General features: G+C 32.0%; 4 protein-coding genes across 8 annotated transcripts; 2 read left to right on the forward strand and 2 right to left on the reverse strand.

Annotated features, from left to right (window-relative positions):
* Positions 1 to 2,005: 2,005 nt before the first annotated feature.
* Positions 2,006 to 8,947, forward strand: REPTOR (repressed by TOR). Its single transcript, XM_066738288.1, has 5 exons — positions 2,006 to 4,088; positions 4,151 to 4,567; positions 4,644 to 5,132; positions 6,423 to 6,545; positions 6,668 to 8,947. The coding sequence occupies exons 1-5, from the start codon at positions 3,467 to 3,469 to the stop codon at positions 6,760 to 6,762; spliced, it is 1,746 nt and encodes a 581-aa protein (XP_066594385.1). The 5' UTR covers positions 2,006 to 3,466; the 3' UTR covers positions 6,763 to 8,947.
* Positions 8,948 to 9,287: 340 nt separating this feature from the next.
* On the reverse strand, positions 9,288 to 11,886 carry LOC136780148 (peroxisomal N(1)-acetyl-spermine/spermidine oxidase). The gene is made up of 3 exons (XM_066738303.1): positions 11,709 to 11,886; positions 11,011 to 11,551; positions 9,288 to 10,937 (listed from the first exon to the last, which is right to left on the reverse strand). Exons 1-3 carry the CDS (start codon positions 11,884 to 11,886, stop codon positions 10,118 to 10,120), a joined length of 1,539 nt encoding a protein of 512 aa, XP_066594400.1. The 3' UTR covers positions 9,288 to 10,117.
* On the forward strand, positions 10,778 to 15,644 carry LOC136780144 (protein TAPT1 homolog). Of its 4 annotated transcripts, none has more exons than XM_066738291.1 (8): positions 10,778 to 10,827; positions 12,126 to 12,438; positions 12,612 to 12,766; positions 12,848 to 12,945; positions 13,013 to 13,350; positions 13,635 to 13,732; positions 14,517 to 14,732; positions 14,803 to 15,642. In XM_066738291.1, exons 2-8 carry the CDS (start codon positions 12,252 to 12,254, stop codon positions 15,409 to 15,411), a joined length of 1,701 nt encoding a protein of 566 aa, XP_066594388.1. In that variant the 5' UTR covers positions 10,778 to 10,827; positions 12,126 to 12,251; the 3' UTR covers positions 15,412 to 15,642. The 4 variants fall into 4 exon arrangements, with proteins under 4 accessions (XP_066594388.1, XP_066594387.1, XP_066594386.1 ...); XM_066738290.1 differs by lacking the exon at positions 10,778 to 10,827 and adding an exon at positions 11,349 to 11,363; XM_066738289.1 differs by lacking the exon at positions 10,778 to 10,827 and having other exon boundaries at positions 11,996 to 12,438.
* Positions 13,012 to 17,461, reverse strand: LOC136780162 (protein phosphatase inhibitor 2-like). 2 transcript variants are annotated; one of them, XM_066738336.1, is made up of 5 exons: positions 17,126 to 17,461; positions 16,699 to 16,869; positions 16,353 to 16,429; positions 16,004 to 16,253; positions 13,012 to 13,164 (listed from the first exon to the last, which is right to left on the reverse strand). In XM_066738336.1, exons 1-4 carry the CDS (start codon positions 17,203 to 17,205, stop codon positions 16,021 to 16,023), a joined length of 561 nt encoding a protein of 186 aa, XP_066594433.1. In that variant the 5' UTR covers positions 17,206 to 17,461; the 3' UTR covers positions 13,012 to 13,164; positions 16,004 to 16,020. The 2 variants fall into 2 exon arrangements, with proteins under 2 accessions (XP_066594433.1, XP_066594432.1); XM_066738335.1 differs by lacking the exon at positions 13,012 to 13,164 and having other exon boundaries at positions 15,768 to 16,253; positions 17,126 to 17,459.
* Between the last annotated feature and the right edge of the window lie 323 nt (positions 17,462 to 17,784).

Here is a 17,784-nt window from a genome sequence, read left to right on the forward strand (position 1 = left end):
CTTGAAATATAGGGCATACGGCGAAACGCGGGACAATGGTACAGTCGTATTTTTCAAAAGAATTTGATGAGACTAATAATAATTAAAGCCATTCTTCATGTAGATTGTCCTAAAGAGCTCGCATTTTCGATAAAGCTTATAGTTTTTCAGCTATGAACGATTGAAGTTGCACGGCGCACAAATACATATTTCTTCTCTCGCGTAGATCAGCTGTTGTGCACGTCCATCTTCAATCGTTCATAATTAGAAAACTATAAGCTTTATCGAAAATGCGAGCTCTTTAGGACAATCTACATGAAGAATGGCTTTAGTTATGACTAGTCTCATCAAATTATATTGAGAAATACGCCTGTACCATTGTCCCGCGTTTTGCCGTAATTTCACCTCTTCAATCGTCCTGACTCGTTCATTCTGCAATTTATTTCGGAACAAATAAAAGTACGATTGCACATTGAAAAATTACATTAGAAGTTCTCGATAATGTACATGCTGCTATGAGTATTTCTTAATCTTATAAAGCTTGTCGTAGAAGGTGCAATGCAATAAATTTAGAAGGGCAATTTCGCGATTGAAAATAAGACGCACATACATACATGGTAAACGCAATGTGTGTTTGTTTACAGTACATCACGAGTCACTAACACAGTCGCACCCGTATGTAAGTAGGCCTACTATGCTGGTGTACATACGCTGGACGAGGCAACAAGCTGCAGAGGGGAGAGGGGAAGCTAATTTTATTTACTTCGAGTATGCATCTTTTTACAGTTCACGTTGTAATGACCAAAAGAAGCGTTGCAAAATTATGAAAATATAAAAGCGTCTCCCCTTTTCACGCTCTATTCAATGATGCCACCCAACTTGTTGATGCATTTTTACTTTGCTCGAAATAAATTGCAGCATGAACGAGTCAGGACGATTGAAGAGGTGAAATTACGGCAAAACGCGGGACAATGGTACAGGCGTATTTCTCAATAGAATTTGATGAGACTAGTCATAACTAAAGCCATTCTTCATGTAGATTGTCCTAAAGAGCTCGCATTTTCGATAAAGCTTATAGTTTTCTAATTATGAACGATTGAAGATGGACGTGCACAACAGCTGATCTACGCGAGAGAAGAAATATGTATTTGTGCGCCGTGCAACTTCAATCGTTCATAGCTGAAAAACTATAAGCTTTATCGAAAATGCGAGCTCTTTAGGACAATCTACATGAAGAATGGCTTTAATTATTATTAGTCTCATCAAATTCTTTTGAAAAATACGACTGTACCATTGTCCCGCGTTTCGCCGTATGCCCTATATTTCAAGCATTACGAAATCTCCTTTTCTACAATTTTATTTCAAAATGATAATTGCATTTTTAGCAATTTCATTATATCGGCGAAATGAAATGTTCTCAACATTATTTTAACAGTATTTATATGTGTATAGCTACAGATAGGGGAATAGCGTAAATATGAGGAAAGCTTCGCAGTAAGTTTGGATGCTGGAGTGGGGGAACACGTTAGCGTGAGCCACGAGAGGGGCGGAAGCCTAGCTGCCTTCCTACAAATTTTTGGTTTTCGCCCACCTCAGAAACGCGGGACAATGGTACGGCTCTATTTCTCAACCGATTTCAATCTTTTTGGGCTTGTTGGAATCGTTAGGTCTGGCACCTCGTCATAAAGAAGCCCGATTTTTCGATTTATTTTGTGTTTAAATATTATTAATGCGAATTTTTAAACAATTTTATTTTTTTACATTTTTTAGAAAATACGGCTTTATTTATGACGAAAGGCGAGTCCTAACGATTCCAATAAGCCCAAAAACATTGAAATCGGTTGAAAAATAGCGCTGGACAATTCTCCCTCGTTTTTCATTCCGTAATGTTGGCTACAGAGGGCTTGAGGGATCCCGTTAAGCTTAGCAGTTAGCACGGTCTTAGCTAAGATGTATTGTCTCACTTTAACCTTCAATACAGTGCTAAGCTCGGTCTTCGTCTTAAGTAATTTCTAAGCTAAAATTCGAGCTTAGTTTGGTTTATAAATTCGAGCCAAAGAAATTTTAATTCTATTTGTTCTCTCCAGTGCGCGTGACGCCGTGGCCCGTGGTGGATGTAATTATTTCACTAACTTATTACATTAACGCAACAGTTGAAATAAAATCTTTTCGCTCCGACGAAGTATCCCCTAGGATTCCCTATTGACCCCGTCTGTCCAAACTGAAATCTACAGTGAAAAAGAACAGACCCTGCGTAGTTTTTTTCTTTGGACAAAAATGATGGAAAGATAATACAAACAAACGGAGGAGGGAGTTTGAATGGATTTTTTTAGTAATTTTAGAACTTACCAATTTGCTCAGTAAGCAAAACAGGTATTTTTTGTGGAACTGGTGGAAAATATATTTTCCTAAGTTTTGCCTGCCTTTGAGACTCCAAGTTTCTCTACGATTATAAAACAGTGTAGCTGTTCTAACTAGTAACTACAGTGAAAAAAGGACATTATGTAAAACTTTTGACAAAAATTGAAGTTTTAAAAGCATGATAATGGGTGTGTTTTCCAAGCTTAATGAAGGAAGTTTTGCCATGAGTTGGCAGTCTCTTTCGCTGATTGGCCGAAAATAGTTCTCCGATTGATTGCTCACGTTGTTCATGTGACCTTTTCCTATTTATGCGGAATTAACTGGAAATCTCATCGAAGCCTCGTGGCAAAACAATAACAAACCTTCTACTGATCGCGCAATAGTGCATTACACATTATTATCAAGAGAGATAAGCAGCTGATCGCCATCGAAGAAAATAATATACTACATATACTAGTATATAGTGTCGTTTTTATGTGCTGCTGTACAAAGGCAGACTCTTGAAATACCTGGCGATGTTTTTAATCGTAATAAATAGTTTCTGACGAAGTGACGAATTCGGTTCCGTGCTTGCGTGTAGTTCAAAAGAAACACTATGCAATCAAATGGATTTTTCCTATTAAGACCATCAGTCGTTAAAGTCCAACGAAGAAATCGTTAAAATATATTATGCTGTTACAAGAGCAGAGCTTGTGTTTACTGCATTGTAAACATTGCTCCATCCTCTCTTCTAGTGTGAAATCACAACTGTCACTGTAATTAAAGCAAACAACAATCAGCAGCTTAAATTTACGTTTTGTGTTTTTTGTTTTTAAGATTTTTTCAACCTAACACAGCCTAGTGAAACAAACAACCTAAATAACCTAATCTTAAAATGAAGAGAATTTGATAAGAATTGAACTTTTTAAGGAAAATATGTTATGCATAACAATATTCTTATTTGGTTTATAGGTTTTATGTTTAAAAAACACTTTTAACCGCATTGTTGCAAAATTGATTTTACGAATAACATTCTTTTTATTATTAGACTTAGTTTTTCTTTTGAAATCATCTTTTTTTCAATGAATTTTATGAAATTATTAGAAAGTCATTAGATCAATTTTAATAAATATAAGACTTGTCTAAAATGGCAGACTCCAGTTACCAAGAATTTTTACTGGATGTTGATAGCAATGAAATGGATAGTGTAGTGAAACAAGAAATTCATTCAGAAATGGGTCCATCTTCTGCGTCAGTTCCAATACCTGGTTGCCATAGAGGTGCCCGTGGTATATATGACCAGTTCTCACCATCTCCATTAGCAGCACCTTCTGCTTGGAATATTCGACCAGACCAAGTTGAATCTCCATTTAAAATGGACCCTGATCAATTGGGCATATCTTTTAAAATGGATGATGATGATATTTTTCAAGTAGATAAAGCTGATTTAATACAGGGACCTACATTAGCAGAACTAAATGCAAATGACGATACATTACTTGGAGATCTAAATTTTGATGATTTGTTACTACCAGAAGAAAGAGCACAGAAAACTGATGCTAGTACAGGAACTCCTGTAAGCTCCCTGTTCAATAGTGGATTAGGATTTGCCCCAAGCAGTTTTCCTCAAACAGAACCAACCTATCGCAGCTGTACAACATTTAATAGCACTACTGGTTTCAATTTAAACAAGGGAGTAAATATTACTGATAGTTTGGAGCCAGTGAGTCCACCTGCTTTCCCCAGTCCAGGAACTAGTAATTTAGCAGGTGTGTATTAAAACCAAATATAAAGATAGGTGTATTTTTTTTTTAATTTTTTAATTTATTAGGAAGCTCTACTGCTAGCTCATCAACATCTCCACATCCAGTAACAAGATACTCTGGACAATCTACATTGCATGAGCTGCTGATGAGAGGTGGTGAAAATACACCAAATAGTTCTGCATGTGGACTAATGGATACAACTACCTCAATGGGTGGAAAACCGAAAGCTTCAAGACTCTCAACATCTGCACCAACACAGTTCATGCCTCTAGATCAAATCTGGGCACGTAGAGAACCACGCCAACATTTGCTCAGTACCGGTAGCCTTAGTTTTGTTGAAGCAGAGTCAACGAGCAGTTTAAGCACCGGCGGTGCTCTTAGCCCCGATCCATTGTGTCATCTAGATCCTCTTAGTCATGATGAGGGCTATGAAGATAGTGACGAGGATAGTGACCATGATGAAGATTATAGTAGTGATAATGGTATTTAAAATACTCTTTTATTTAAATCACCTATAAAATCTAATTTCCCAATAATAGTGATAAGTTTTTTATATAGATTCAGGTGGTAGCGATGGAGAGGATCAGAATAATACAAGGGTATCAGGTGGTGATGCTGGAAAAGAAAGTAGACATGCAAAGAAAGAGCGATACTTCTGGCAGTATAATGTTCAGGCCAAAGGCCCTAAGGGGCAAAGATTGGTGGCTCGTGCACGTCTTGAAGATCCCCATGTTCTTAATGAAGCCACAGATCCAGTTTTTAGTCCTCATTGTGTCCTTAGAGGCATTAAGCATAGTGGGAAAGCACGAAAGGGTGACGGGAATGATCTCACTCCAAATCCACGTAAATTGTACGTTATAGGAAAGGAATTGGACAAACTTTCAAGAGTTATAAATGATATGACACCAGTATCAGAATTGCCATTCACTGCAAGACCAAAAACTCGAAAGGAAAAAAATAAATTAGCCTCGCGAGCTTGTAGGTTAAAGAAAAAAGCACAACATGAAGCTAACAAAATTAAACTACATGGTCTTGAACAGGAACACAGTTAGTAATAATATTTTTAATTCAGTCTATACAAAATCATCTGAAGCAAAGTATTTTAAAATTATTGTGCACTTCAAATTTCTTTTCTTTCTTCTAGATTAATACTTCATTAATTGCAGATTCTTTGATAGTTTATAGTAAAACTATACATCCATACAATCAATACAATTTTTATCAGAAAATATTTCAATTTTAAGTCACACATGTAATATATACAGGGCATATCATTTGAAAAAGCACGTTTCCGCTTGTAACATTTAGTCGTACAGAACATCGGCCTATAACGTGTTCGTGTATCGTTCGGTTGTTCGCGAACGTGATCGACCAATCGGTTTTCAGACGTCACATCAAAAGGCATTTTCCATTTAAGGCCGAAAGCGTTCGCAGTATATAATACCTGTCACATAAAATATTGTATTATAAGCGTTAGGACCTTAAATGGAAAACGCCCAAAGAAATATCATGCGAAAACGTTTAAATCGCAGTGTCCTGATGTGCTGTTTGCGGAAATGTCTCTTTTCGTCGTTGTTCTGCACAGTCACATGTTGGAAGTGGAAATGGAACTGCAGAGAACAGCTGAATAACGCGTAACTTATGGCGAAAATCGAAAAACTTTTCGAATAAGAGTTTTATGACTTTGATTGGAATATAAAATAATTTGATTAGTTTGACCTTGAAGTTTCGTTTGAAGGACGCATATAAGTCAGCTTGCGCTTCTTAGACAAAACTCTCTTTTTCTTCTATTCCATTTTCTTGTAGTTTATCTCAGAAGCGCGTTTCACAAATATTTTCATTTGATTATTTTATTGAGTCGTTTGCGAGATATTTCGATTTGGAAGTATACATAAATATGTGAGAGATTAAGTATATGTAAGTGTAGCACATATTTAACCAAAATCATTGCTATGTGCAATTTCAAATCGATATTTCTTAAATGACTTGATAAAATAACAAAATGAACAGAACGTTTTCAAAGATTCCTGAGATTTGCTATGAATTCGAGAGTATGCAACAAAAATAAATGGTTCCATTAAAACCACTCGAAACGTCCTTCGTATAACCCTCAAATAAGGCTTCAACATAAATCTAATGAGACCATGTGTTCTCCTCGAACTCACAGAACGTTTGTAGGAAATTTTTGTATTTAATCGCTTGGTTGTGAGTTATCATATTGTTTTGTTTCAAATGGAATACCCTGTATATACGTAAATATATCATAGATGCTTCGCTTAGAGAGACTGTGCATTTCATTTTAATGGAAAAGTGGTGTAATATAAGTAATATTTTTAGGGCGATTGATACAAGGGATAATACAAGTGAAGCAAACCCTTGCCGCTAAATTAGCAGAGCCAAACCCAGAAAATCAAGAAGAGCTAACTCGTCAAATGGAAAAGTTTTGTAAATTCGCCACCAGTTAGTATTTTGTGCAAATTTTGTTATAAATCTTCATTTATATATATATATATATATATATATATATTTCATGCTTGTACGTGTATTATTAATTAACGCGTAATTTATTTTGACTTTTACAGAAGTTCGAATAGCCAGCCATTCAACCGAATTTGTCAACAAAGTCTTAGACAAAGTAAAATCCGGTGTCCCCGATGGTGGCATCGATGACTTTTAATATAGCGAAATTTTGTTTTCTTGAATATTTTTTTTAACGCGTTCAGACCTATTTTTTATAAATTTATGTTTGTACAGCAAGCTAAATAGAAAAAGGTTAATATTATAAATACGCTCTATAGTGTTATAATCTTGCAAAATGTTTATTGTTAATTTATTCGTTATATTAGTAACTGTGAAATAGAGTTTAATAAATAAGTCATATGTAGCTATGGAAATGCAGACTCCCTAAAAACGGCGTGTACCATCTGTATTTACACGTAAGATTTTTTTGTTAATTAAGCATTGCATTTCTCTATAATCATTATAATTAATCGGAGAGAAATGGTTATTTTAAAATATAGCATCTTAAATTAAGTACTTACTTTTTCTAACAATCTAGAAGTGAGTATATTCGCCTAATTATGCGGCGGTTTGTTCGTTGACAACTGCATAAAAACGATTGCTTTTTGTGTTAATCTTATTAAATTGACAAAGTACATGTTAACATATGTTGAATTAAGCTTAGCTTTAAAAATATTTTTTTATATAATTTCATCGGGTAAATATATTTTGAGCAATATAACTGATGAAAATGTTATATTTACTACTTTTATTTGTATTAATAAAATTTAAAATTACCAACGAACAAACAAAATATAAACATAAAGTTTAATTTTTAAATGAAATAAAAGAGTTTTACTAGGTGCACTTTGCGTAAGTTATTAACACGTTAACGACCATGTGCATCATACTGGTACACAGTTTTCTGCAACGAACCACCTGACCCTATTTAGGCTCAATAAATGTTCATATTTCTTGTCATATACATCTAAAAGGGATGTAAATGCAGTTTGTTTAAATGTGGCAGTAGTAAGTTTGGTCTCTGGGAAATACAAAATTGTTTTGGATCGAATGGTCCAGAAATAAAACTGACACATTTAATACCGGTCGTTAACGTATTAAGAAAGAAACAGAAAAATACATCTGCACCGTTTGTTCAGTATCGAAACGACAGGATAAAGGATGAGGGTCTATAATGGGATTCCCTGACCCTAAAAATGAAGAAAGTTTAAGATTGATCACGCGTATGAATTTGTGCATTTAATTATTTTAGAACATATAAATTTTACATTCTCATCAATATTATTTAGACTATTTTAGTAATTCTATGTTTCCTAGACGCTGTGAAAGATTCACAATTTTAAGATTGGACCTACTGTTTTATAAGAGTGCAGTTTTGCAACACTTATCATTACGTATTATTTGTGTATTATCATATATTTTATAATATATTTAAATTATAAAGAGTGTTGCGAGAGAGAGACCGTTTCGATCATATAAAAAGAGTAGGTTAAATTAATAAATTAGGGATTTTTTAATAAAAGTGCATATTTGTAAATTTTGAAGTGTCTGGGGAACACATAATGACTAAAATAGTATAAATAATATTAATGAAAACTTATAATAAATATTACCTGAAATAATTAAAAGCAAAATTTTTATATGTATGATCAATCTTATGTTTTCTTCACTTTTAGGGCCAAAAAACCGTTTATGGACCTTCAACATTTAACCAAAAGCAAAAAATAGAAATACAGGGATTACTTGCAACTCCATCTTTATAAAAATAGTTATTTGATAACTGTCTACCTCAGAATGAAACGCTATACTTGCTTATAGTTATTTGAACAAGAAATTTAATATTGATTCGTTATATAATAGTTATATATAAGAAAGACGTTGTACATGTTGTAAAAGATTAATAATATTTTAATTTAATTTTAAGCTGAAAATTTGGCTCTGGTAGTCAGAAGAAGAATTAATTTAGCATGAAGTAATCATTGTTTTATATCAAGGCTTTAGTCTACCCAGTTTAATTTAACATTTTTTTTTATTGTATATTGATTTTCCTATTTACCCTATTCTACTTTAATTGTTTGCTCGGTGCAACATTGGAATTTAATCTATTAAAAATAAAAGATGAAAAATTTTGCAGAAATTAGACTTGAGCCCTATAATTATAGTATGTTTTATTAAATAGGTCGCAAATATAAATAATATTATTATTATGCTTTATCTATTCTTAAGATGTATACTTTCAAATAAGTGTTTCATAGCGATATCTTCCATGTTTATTTATTGGCGATTATAATATTATTGTGTAAAAATCTAATTGTAAAAGTAAAGAATGGATTTTATATTTTTCTTGAGTTTTATAAGATAGTCATGTTAATTGATGTTAACTGTCATAATTTACGTGATATAAAAGTAAAATAGTTTCAATCAGAATATTATTATATCCTCAAAGTAGTATTCGCAAAAAATATATATAAAGGCATATATAATTTTACGAAGTCAACGTCAAATTAATATTTATATTGACGATTTAATACATGTATTTTGTACATAACTTTGATTTCTTGTTATCTTTTTACGTTAATTCTAAGCAAATATATTTTTATTATTATCGAAACAGATTACAATATATAATATGGCCTGGAAATATATGAATTATATTTGTAACCAGTACTCGCTTTATTTGCTTATCTTCTTATCCCAGAAAACAGGTTCAGCATTAATAGCAAAAAATATAAACAGCAGGTAAAATGCTTCAAACAGTGCATAGTTTTATTTACATTATGAATAAGAAGCTATTACATTCAATAATAAAAACAATTTTCTTTCTATATACATTTACTAAAAATTTGCTTATAGGACTTGATTTAATACATTCATCATCTCTTAAAAAAAAGGAGTTCCTGTAAAGCAATTTATTCCTATTTTCTTTCGCTTAATTCTCGATCTTGCTTTTTATAAAATAATCGAACAATTGCTTGACCTAAAAAGTTTATTCCCGTTAAAACATAAAAGTTAATTGAAGGTTATACGGCATACGAATTCTTTAAAGTCGAGAACGAGATTTTATGTTATCTTAACAGGAACTTTAAATATTGTGTAAAAATGCATGACTAGATTTACATAAATAAGAAATACAAATTAATATGTAAGAAGAATGGAAATCGTGATTATTTTTCACATTATAATATTTTGTAAAAAAAACATAAAAAAGAATAAAAATTTGATTAAAAGCTACTAACTTATCATTAATAATATATATATATATATATATATATATATATATGTATATATGTATATAGCTTAAAATTAATAGTTTTACGCATGTATTAAAAGCTTCAATTATATAAACTCTAGTATAAATATATATACAAAATTGATGTAAGCAGAAGAAATTTGATATAAAACTAATTTCGGGCTTTCGTTTGTAAAGTGCAGAGCGCTGCCTCGCTCTTTCTAGTGAAATAAAGTCTTTTAGTGAAAAAAGTGCAATAATTAATCAATATCTTCACAAAATATTAATTCAAAGAAATACCCTGAATCCATGAACTTAAATCACTTGTATCTTCACAACTTAGGCTCATTGGATGTTTTTCATGCTTTTTCGACTCTAACAATAATTGTGCAGCTGTACGCCCAGTTAAATATGCTCCGTGTACAGTACTGTAAAATGAAGAATGTGTGTGCTCTCCTGCAAACGCCACCATAATTCTAGAAGGCTCATCTGTTTGTACTAATGGCTCCGCGAGACTCTCGATATCCATTTGACTTGCACCCACAGCCATAGCAGTGTAAGATCCGCATGTATATCCCTGCGAACTCCACGTTGTACGAAAACAGCTCTTTGGCGAAGGTACATAAGGGTCGTTAAGAAATCGTCTCAAAATTGAAGTACATGTTTCTGCCACTTCCTTCGTACTTAACTTTTCCATGTATTCTGCTTCTTTTCCCGAAATCCAACCCAATAAAAGTGTATCAGAAATTTTGGTAAAGGAATATATTTTTCGAAACCAAGTTTTGCTCAGATCCTTTTTTTCTTCCTCTGATAAACCCTTATCATCCCAAAGTAGCATCACTTCCGATATACCAGGGTTTAAAAAAGGTCTTTCATACTCTAAAAATATTTTATCCACAGTTCCAAACATTAATTTATCTATGGCTTCCAACTTATAATCTGGTAAAACTGGTTCAAAGATATTTTTAGCTTCTTTCTTCAGAACACCTAATGGTAAAGTACATATAATCTGTTCAGACATTATTTTTTTACCATTCTCACATTGCACTTCTATATGACTATTTGTATTAGAGGTACTATTTAGAGGTCCATGCTTCTGCCACCTGAAAAGATAAAATTATAAATCAAAGTGTTAATTACAATAATACCATACAGTTTTGACAATAAATAAAATACCTAATCTTTGTAACTGTGTGTTTAGTTAGAATTTGGTTTTTCGGTATGTGCTTTGAAATAGGCTCCAATATAGCACTATATCCATCTGGAAGACTAATATTGCCTCCCTGCAACTCTGCATAAGAACCCATTTCTAATAGATCAACATCATCCATTGTATCACAGCCTGTGATGCAAGTTTCTCTTTTCAACAAACAATTGAAAAGTAACTGCCTTATTCTTTTTTCATCGTCAGACAATGGCGATAAGTAGATATCCATCTCTAAAGCAACATGTGCCCCAACATTATTTATTCCATCAGGAGGGTTATATGCACTTAAAAAATATTCTTCACAGCGTTTCAGAAAACAAATGTAAGCTTCATATATTTCCTGCAAAACAGAGAACGGCACCTGCTTTCCATCTTCTGTTGCAGCTACAACTTTATGTGTTTTTGGAATATGTACTATGTCTATTAATCCATTAGCCATTGCTAATTCAAACATAGGGTTGCCTAAAACTCCATGAATCCAATTTGCACCTAATTCAACTTTTTCATTTCCTGCAATGTTTATTGCACATTAATAAATGTCAAATAGACGATTATATTTAGTGAAAACATGATAATAAAAATAACACTATTAAGTAATCGGATAATCCAAATAAAATCACGATTGATTTATATATAAAAATATATAACAAAGTCAACTTTCCCTTACCTATTTTTGTGGCAAAAATACGACCTCCTATACGGCCTCGTGCTTCTAGTATTAGAAAGTCGTTTTCATTATTTTTAATTAAATGATTAGCAGCCGATAATCCAGCCATTCCAGCTCCAATAATTAGGATTTTACAAGAAACTTGGTCGTCCACTGTTTTATCCGTGGACGACGCCATGTTCGGTCATGTTAATAATCAGCTGTCAATCAGCTGTGAAGCGAATTGACACACGCTTGTGTACAGGTACTACAGGTGTACTTTGATAGTTTGGTGTACTTGCTTGCTGTTACTGCGTCGATTACAACTGCGATTTTATCGCTCAAAATTTCACCATTCCGATTATATACTTGTTTCATGAAATCTACGTAGATTTTATTTTAAAATAAGTGTTCAATCGATTCTCCTAAATGCTATAGTTAATGTATTGACATTCCATCGAACGTGAATAAAACATTTTCATGGCCTGCCAAAAGCAACGAATTTTTTGAAGGTTATGGCAGAGGATTGTATGCAAACAGATTTTATTAAAAGAAAATAAGAAGATGCGGGACGCTTGTGCAGAACATGAACAGATTAATGATAGCGGTCAGAATCTACCTGGAGGACGGCGCATTAGGTTTCAAGGTTCAGAAAAAATATCAAAATCGCATATAACTCGAACTGAGGACATAGATCATACTCGAGCTTATTTGAAATTAGGAAACAAACAACGTATAACGAGAAAAAATGGTATTGTCAACTTAGCTTAAATACTAAACAGTAATTAAATAATTTCTTAAAATTAAAATAATTTGTTAAGTTCTACCAGTTAATTAGTTTTTCATTACTCCTTTCGTATTCTTCCATCGTCCTATTATTTTATTTTTTTTTTAAATAATCATTTATTGAAAAAATTGTTTCAGGTGTGTCTCTTATTCAATTTTTAAGAACAGAACTAACAAGAGGATATCAATTAGAAAACGATGAAGAAAGATTTTCTGCTAGGAGAGAAAAAGTTTATTCTTTTATGAAGATTCCAAGAGAAGTTGAAAAGTTCATGGCATATGGATTTCTTCAGGTATGTTTCAAATGCAAATTTACATGAAAAGATTGAATTTATATTCTAACAATTTTTAAAAAATCAAAACAATCTTTCTAGTGTGCAGATTCTTTTTTATTTGTATATACATTTTTACCATTAAGATTTATAATGGCTTTATGGGCAATTATTACAAGACCGCTTATACATTGTTTTTGGTAAGATTTTGAAAATTATTATTGATGTTACACAATTGCTATTATAATTTCAACTAATTTTTATCAGCAGGGGTAAAAATACTTATGTAAAGAAAGATGAAAGATATTTGAAACCTGCTGAAGTGTGTGACTTATTAAAGGGAGTGGTAGTAGTTGGTTGTTGGGTGGCTACATGGAAGGTTGATACATCAATGATGTATCATTTGGTTAAGAGTCAATCTGTAATAAAATTGTATATATTTTACAATATGTTGGAGGTTGGAGATCGACTGTTCAGTGCTTTTGGACAAGACACTATTGATGCATTGCTCTGGACTGCTACAGAGCCCAGATCAAAGTCACATTCAGTTCATTCAAAGCATTTGGGAACATTGCCTCATCTTATTTTTGCATTATGTTATGTCTGTATCCTTGCTAAATCTATAATGTAGAAAGCTAACCATTATGTTTTTCTGATGAATACCTGGAGGCTTTTATTCTAGCAAAACTATTTAAAGATTGAGTAACTATAATAGTAAAATCTATGTCCCAGACTCCCATTTTACAGATATACAATATCTAATGTACATTTAAATTCTATTATACTTTATAGTTACAATCCTTAGTACCTGCTTTATATGGTTATAATCAAGTGCTAAATCATATTTCAAGAAAATTTAAATTCCTTAACTATATATATATATATAAAGTATTTCATAGCATACTAGTACTTTTTCAAGCTACCACTTTGAATGTTGCTATAAACAGTAGTAACAAGGCTTTATTGACTATCATGATGTCTAATAATGTAAGTATATTGCGAAATATTTTTTTCATAGCATATGAAGTGAAATTACAGCTTTTTGTGCCTATTTTGTCAAATGAAGATGATGTTTCGCTGATTAGTGGGGAGAAAATAAGCCCAGCAGGGTGAAAGTAAATCATTTTCACTCTGCTGCAACATGCATGGAAAACTGTACTTCCTCTCATTTGTTACGAAAAGTATTATGCTGACCACGGGAATAAATGAATTACGATGATGTACGAAGTTAGGGTGCATTCGGTAAAGTTGAAAATCCTTACCTTTGGTTCGAGTATCAATCCCGCTACTTGCATCTAAACTTCGCACCTCATTAGCAATTGATCACTTCTTCCCTTGATTAGTAATGTACTATTTCAAAATACAGGGTGTTTTTGTTAACTTAGAACATCGACATATCTTGAAGAAAGGTATTTTAGCAAAATTATTTTCAGATGAAAGATGTTTGACTCCAAATATCTTACAAGCAGATGAATAAAATGATATACGAATTTAGTATTTTAGAAAGCTTTGATGTTGAGGTACAGAAATGTGCAATAAAGATAGGAGCTCTATTATAAAAATACTCGAAGCGACCTTCCAGTAACCTTTAAATAACCCTTCAAGGTCAAACCAGTAGTATCATTATATACCTCTCTTAAGATAAAACATCTTTCATCAGAAAATGATTTTTTTTAAATGCTTTTCAAAATCTTAAGATATTCGAAGATAAAAATTTCACCTTGTATAATGATTTCGTGTTTGCTAACGTGTTTAATCCTTTAATTTTCAGTTTGTCGAATTAAAAGGTTCGGTTTTTAAAAAATTTGATAAAAGTAACTTATTTCAATTATCTTGTGCCGATGTAAGAGAAAGGTTTCATTTAACCATGTTGCTTTTGGCTGTTAGTTTACAAACTATGAAAGAATATGCTTGGCGTGCTGATCGTCTCGGAGTACTTTTAATAGATTGTATCTTGCTACTTTTGGCTGAAGTTTTGGTTGATTGGGTACGTACTTTTATTAAATAAAATTGAATCAATAGTTATAATTCGTTATAAGATGATTTCTTATTTAAAGGTAAAACACGCATTCATTACCCGTTTTAACGAGTTGAAATCTACTGTATATAGAGATTATACGGTAAGCATAGCTTATGACATGGCTCAGACAAGACAGGAAACAGCATTTTCTGATCCATCAGATTTAGTCGCTCGGCGAATGGGTTTTATTCCCTTACCTCTAGGCGTGGCAATGGGCAGAGTGTTATGCGCGACTCTGACACCTTCCGCTCGACCAGCCAATTTTATACTTCTCATTCTAGCATATCTCATACTTGTATCTTTGAGAATATTGAATAGTGTAATTATTTTGGGTAGAGCCTGTGATTTAATATCATCACATACACATTCAAAGAGCAATGTCACTTTGAAGACAAATTCAACTTCACATAAAATGGATACAAATAATGAAGGTGTCAGTTCTCTTGGAATGAACGTAGATAACGCTAATTTAGCTACTGCTATATTTTCTAACAGCGCTGTTAGTTTAAATAGTATTTGTTTAAATGATGCTGTACTAAAATCAGAGAAAATTACGAAAACAGAAAAGCAACAACAGTCTATCGATGAAATAATGTCACCAAAAACTGTTTTACGGGCTGAAAGTGAACCGTTATTGTTACAATAAAATTTTGTAATAATTTGTTTTTCGATCGACGTATAATTATAAAAGCTGATCTAGTTATAATTGTATATATTGCGATATTGTACATAAATGACAGAAATTTTTAAAATAAAATCTTTCAGTTACTGTTTCATATGTACTATAAGGGCATAATTTACAAATGATTAATAAAATTAGTCATTTAACAAAGTCAATAATTATATCCATCTCTTCATTTACCATTTGACAGATTTTGAAAGTTGCAAATAAACTATTTTTTCTTTAGTAAAGCTTATTCACTTATTGTTTTCTAGAGTAATTTTAATGTTTTCTTTAGTATTTTAATATATGAATAATAAAAAAAAAGTAGATTCTACATATAAAATCTCATTCATATATTGGGTTTATTTACAGTACATGATTTTTTAAGTGACTTATGTATGTACAAAATCAAAATGCAATGTCTATCTTTTTTATTTTATAGTAAAATAAAAGAATACAATGCATCATATTTATTGCAATATTACTGCACCCTAATTATCAAAGCAATAATAATTAAATAAATGATCTTCATGAAAGTATGATTGGTGTATATGAATCATGTGGAAGCACTTACTAAAGTATGCCTCATACTTATTTCTTCTTCACTCTGTCACAGGACGGCATGCATTTAAATTCAGTTTTATAAGTTTTTTCATCCTCTGTTGGACTTTCATCATCTTGCCTTTCTTCCTCCTTATTTTTCTCTTCATCATCTTCTTCATCTTCATCTTCTTCCTGCATAAACATCTGTCTTCTTGCTAGTTGAACAGCATGCCATTCTCTGTAATGTCCTTTCCTTTTTGCTTCAAAAGCTTTTCGCTTTTCTATATATAAATATATATTTATATTATTAATAATTTCCTCATTGTTAAAATAGTTTGATCTAACTTATTATTTTATCACAATGTCTATTATATTATTACCTCTTTCTTCAGGAGTCTCTTCATCTTCTTCATCAGATGATTCCTCGAATATCTTTGGTTTGCTGTTCTCTGCAAGCCTAAATTTTATTAAAATAAAAATGAAGTTTCGCAATCAAGTTATTTCCAAAAATTAATAAGCACTCAAATGTGCATATACAAGGTTAGTCAGATAAAGCTCCTCAGACCAAGAACATAAAATACTGTTTAACTTTGTAATTATAAGAGATAGCAATTTTTGCTATCTCTTATAATTACGAAGTTAAACAGCATTTTATGTCTATGGTCCGAGGCGTTTTATCTAGCTAACCCTGTATAATTATATGAATATATATATATATGTATATACTTTGAAGCTATAACTGCAGCATCTACTGGACTATAATCAACATCATTCTCCAATCCTTCATAATTATATGGAGTTTTTGGCTCATCAATTTTCATATGTCCATAATCCTTTTCAGGTGGGTGTAATGTTGCTATGATGTTCATCTCATCCCACTTTGTCTCTTTGCTTGGTCTGAATAAAAAAAGAAAGACCCCTAATTTGCTTTTAATTATAGTTAACACTTGTACAAAAATGAATAAACAATATCCTGAAACTAAATGGAATTTTTGAGAAATGTTAAATAATTTTTTAATATCCAATGAGTGATATTAATAAAAATACATTTTATTATATTGCATTGGAATGATTTAATATAAATTAATGCATGAACCATAATTTATAACCTTTCAAATTATTGTAATAGCTTGACATAAAGCTGGCGTTTTACCTGGGTGCATCCTGGCTATCAAAACTACTTGATGTTTTTAGAATGCCTTTGGAGGGTCGTTTTGCCAAATTTTCTGCCATGTTTTTTTCTTGAAACTTAATTCACTTAAAAAAAAACTTTTCATTAACGAACATGGTTGCTTACTTTATAATTTTAATTTCTTTGGATAACCTAACATGGTTATCCGAAATGTCACAAATCAGTTTCTCATACAGATACAACAACTTTATAAGAAAAACGAGAAGAAAGCCTTTTGGTACCAGGAAGGAACGTTAGAGTCGCAATAACCTGAAGCAAAAATTTATAAAGGAGGGAACCTTCTATCCATATATTTTGCCTTTATGCCCAAAGTAGAAGAGCTGATTGGAGGCTGAAGTCGCTGACGCGCTGACCAGAACAGAGCTGATAAAGTGCCATGCCTATGCCATTACATCATCGTCTGCTCCGAATTAAATGTAAAAAATTGATGAGATAATGTTGATGGCAGATGGATGAAAAACAAGTTATGATAAACGTGTATTTATAATATAAATTGTGCTTAGCAAATTTATAGTCTATATTAATTATTTTTTATAAGAAATAAGAAAAGCAAAATTTAAATTACATTTACTATAGTGGTAGGCTTATTATACATATATCATCGGATGAAAAAGTAAAGA

The sequence above is a fragment of the Prorops nasuta genome, unplaced genomic scaffold (assembly GCF_024137725.1).
Source record: "Prorops nasuta isolate Cenicafe-Biocafe unplaced genomic scaffold, Cenicafe_Pnas_1.2 PNAS00018, whole genome shotgun sequence".
Classification (NCBI taxonomy): Eukaryota; Metazoa; Arthropoda; class Insecta; order Hymenoptera; family Bethylidae; genus Prorops; species Prorops nasuta.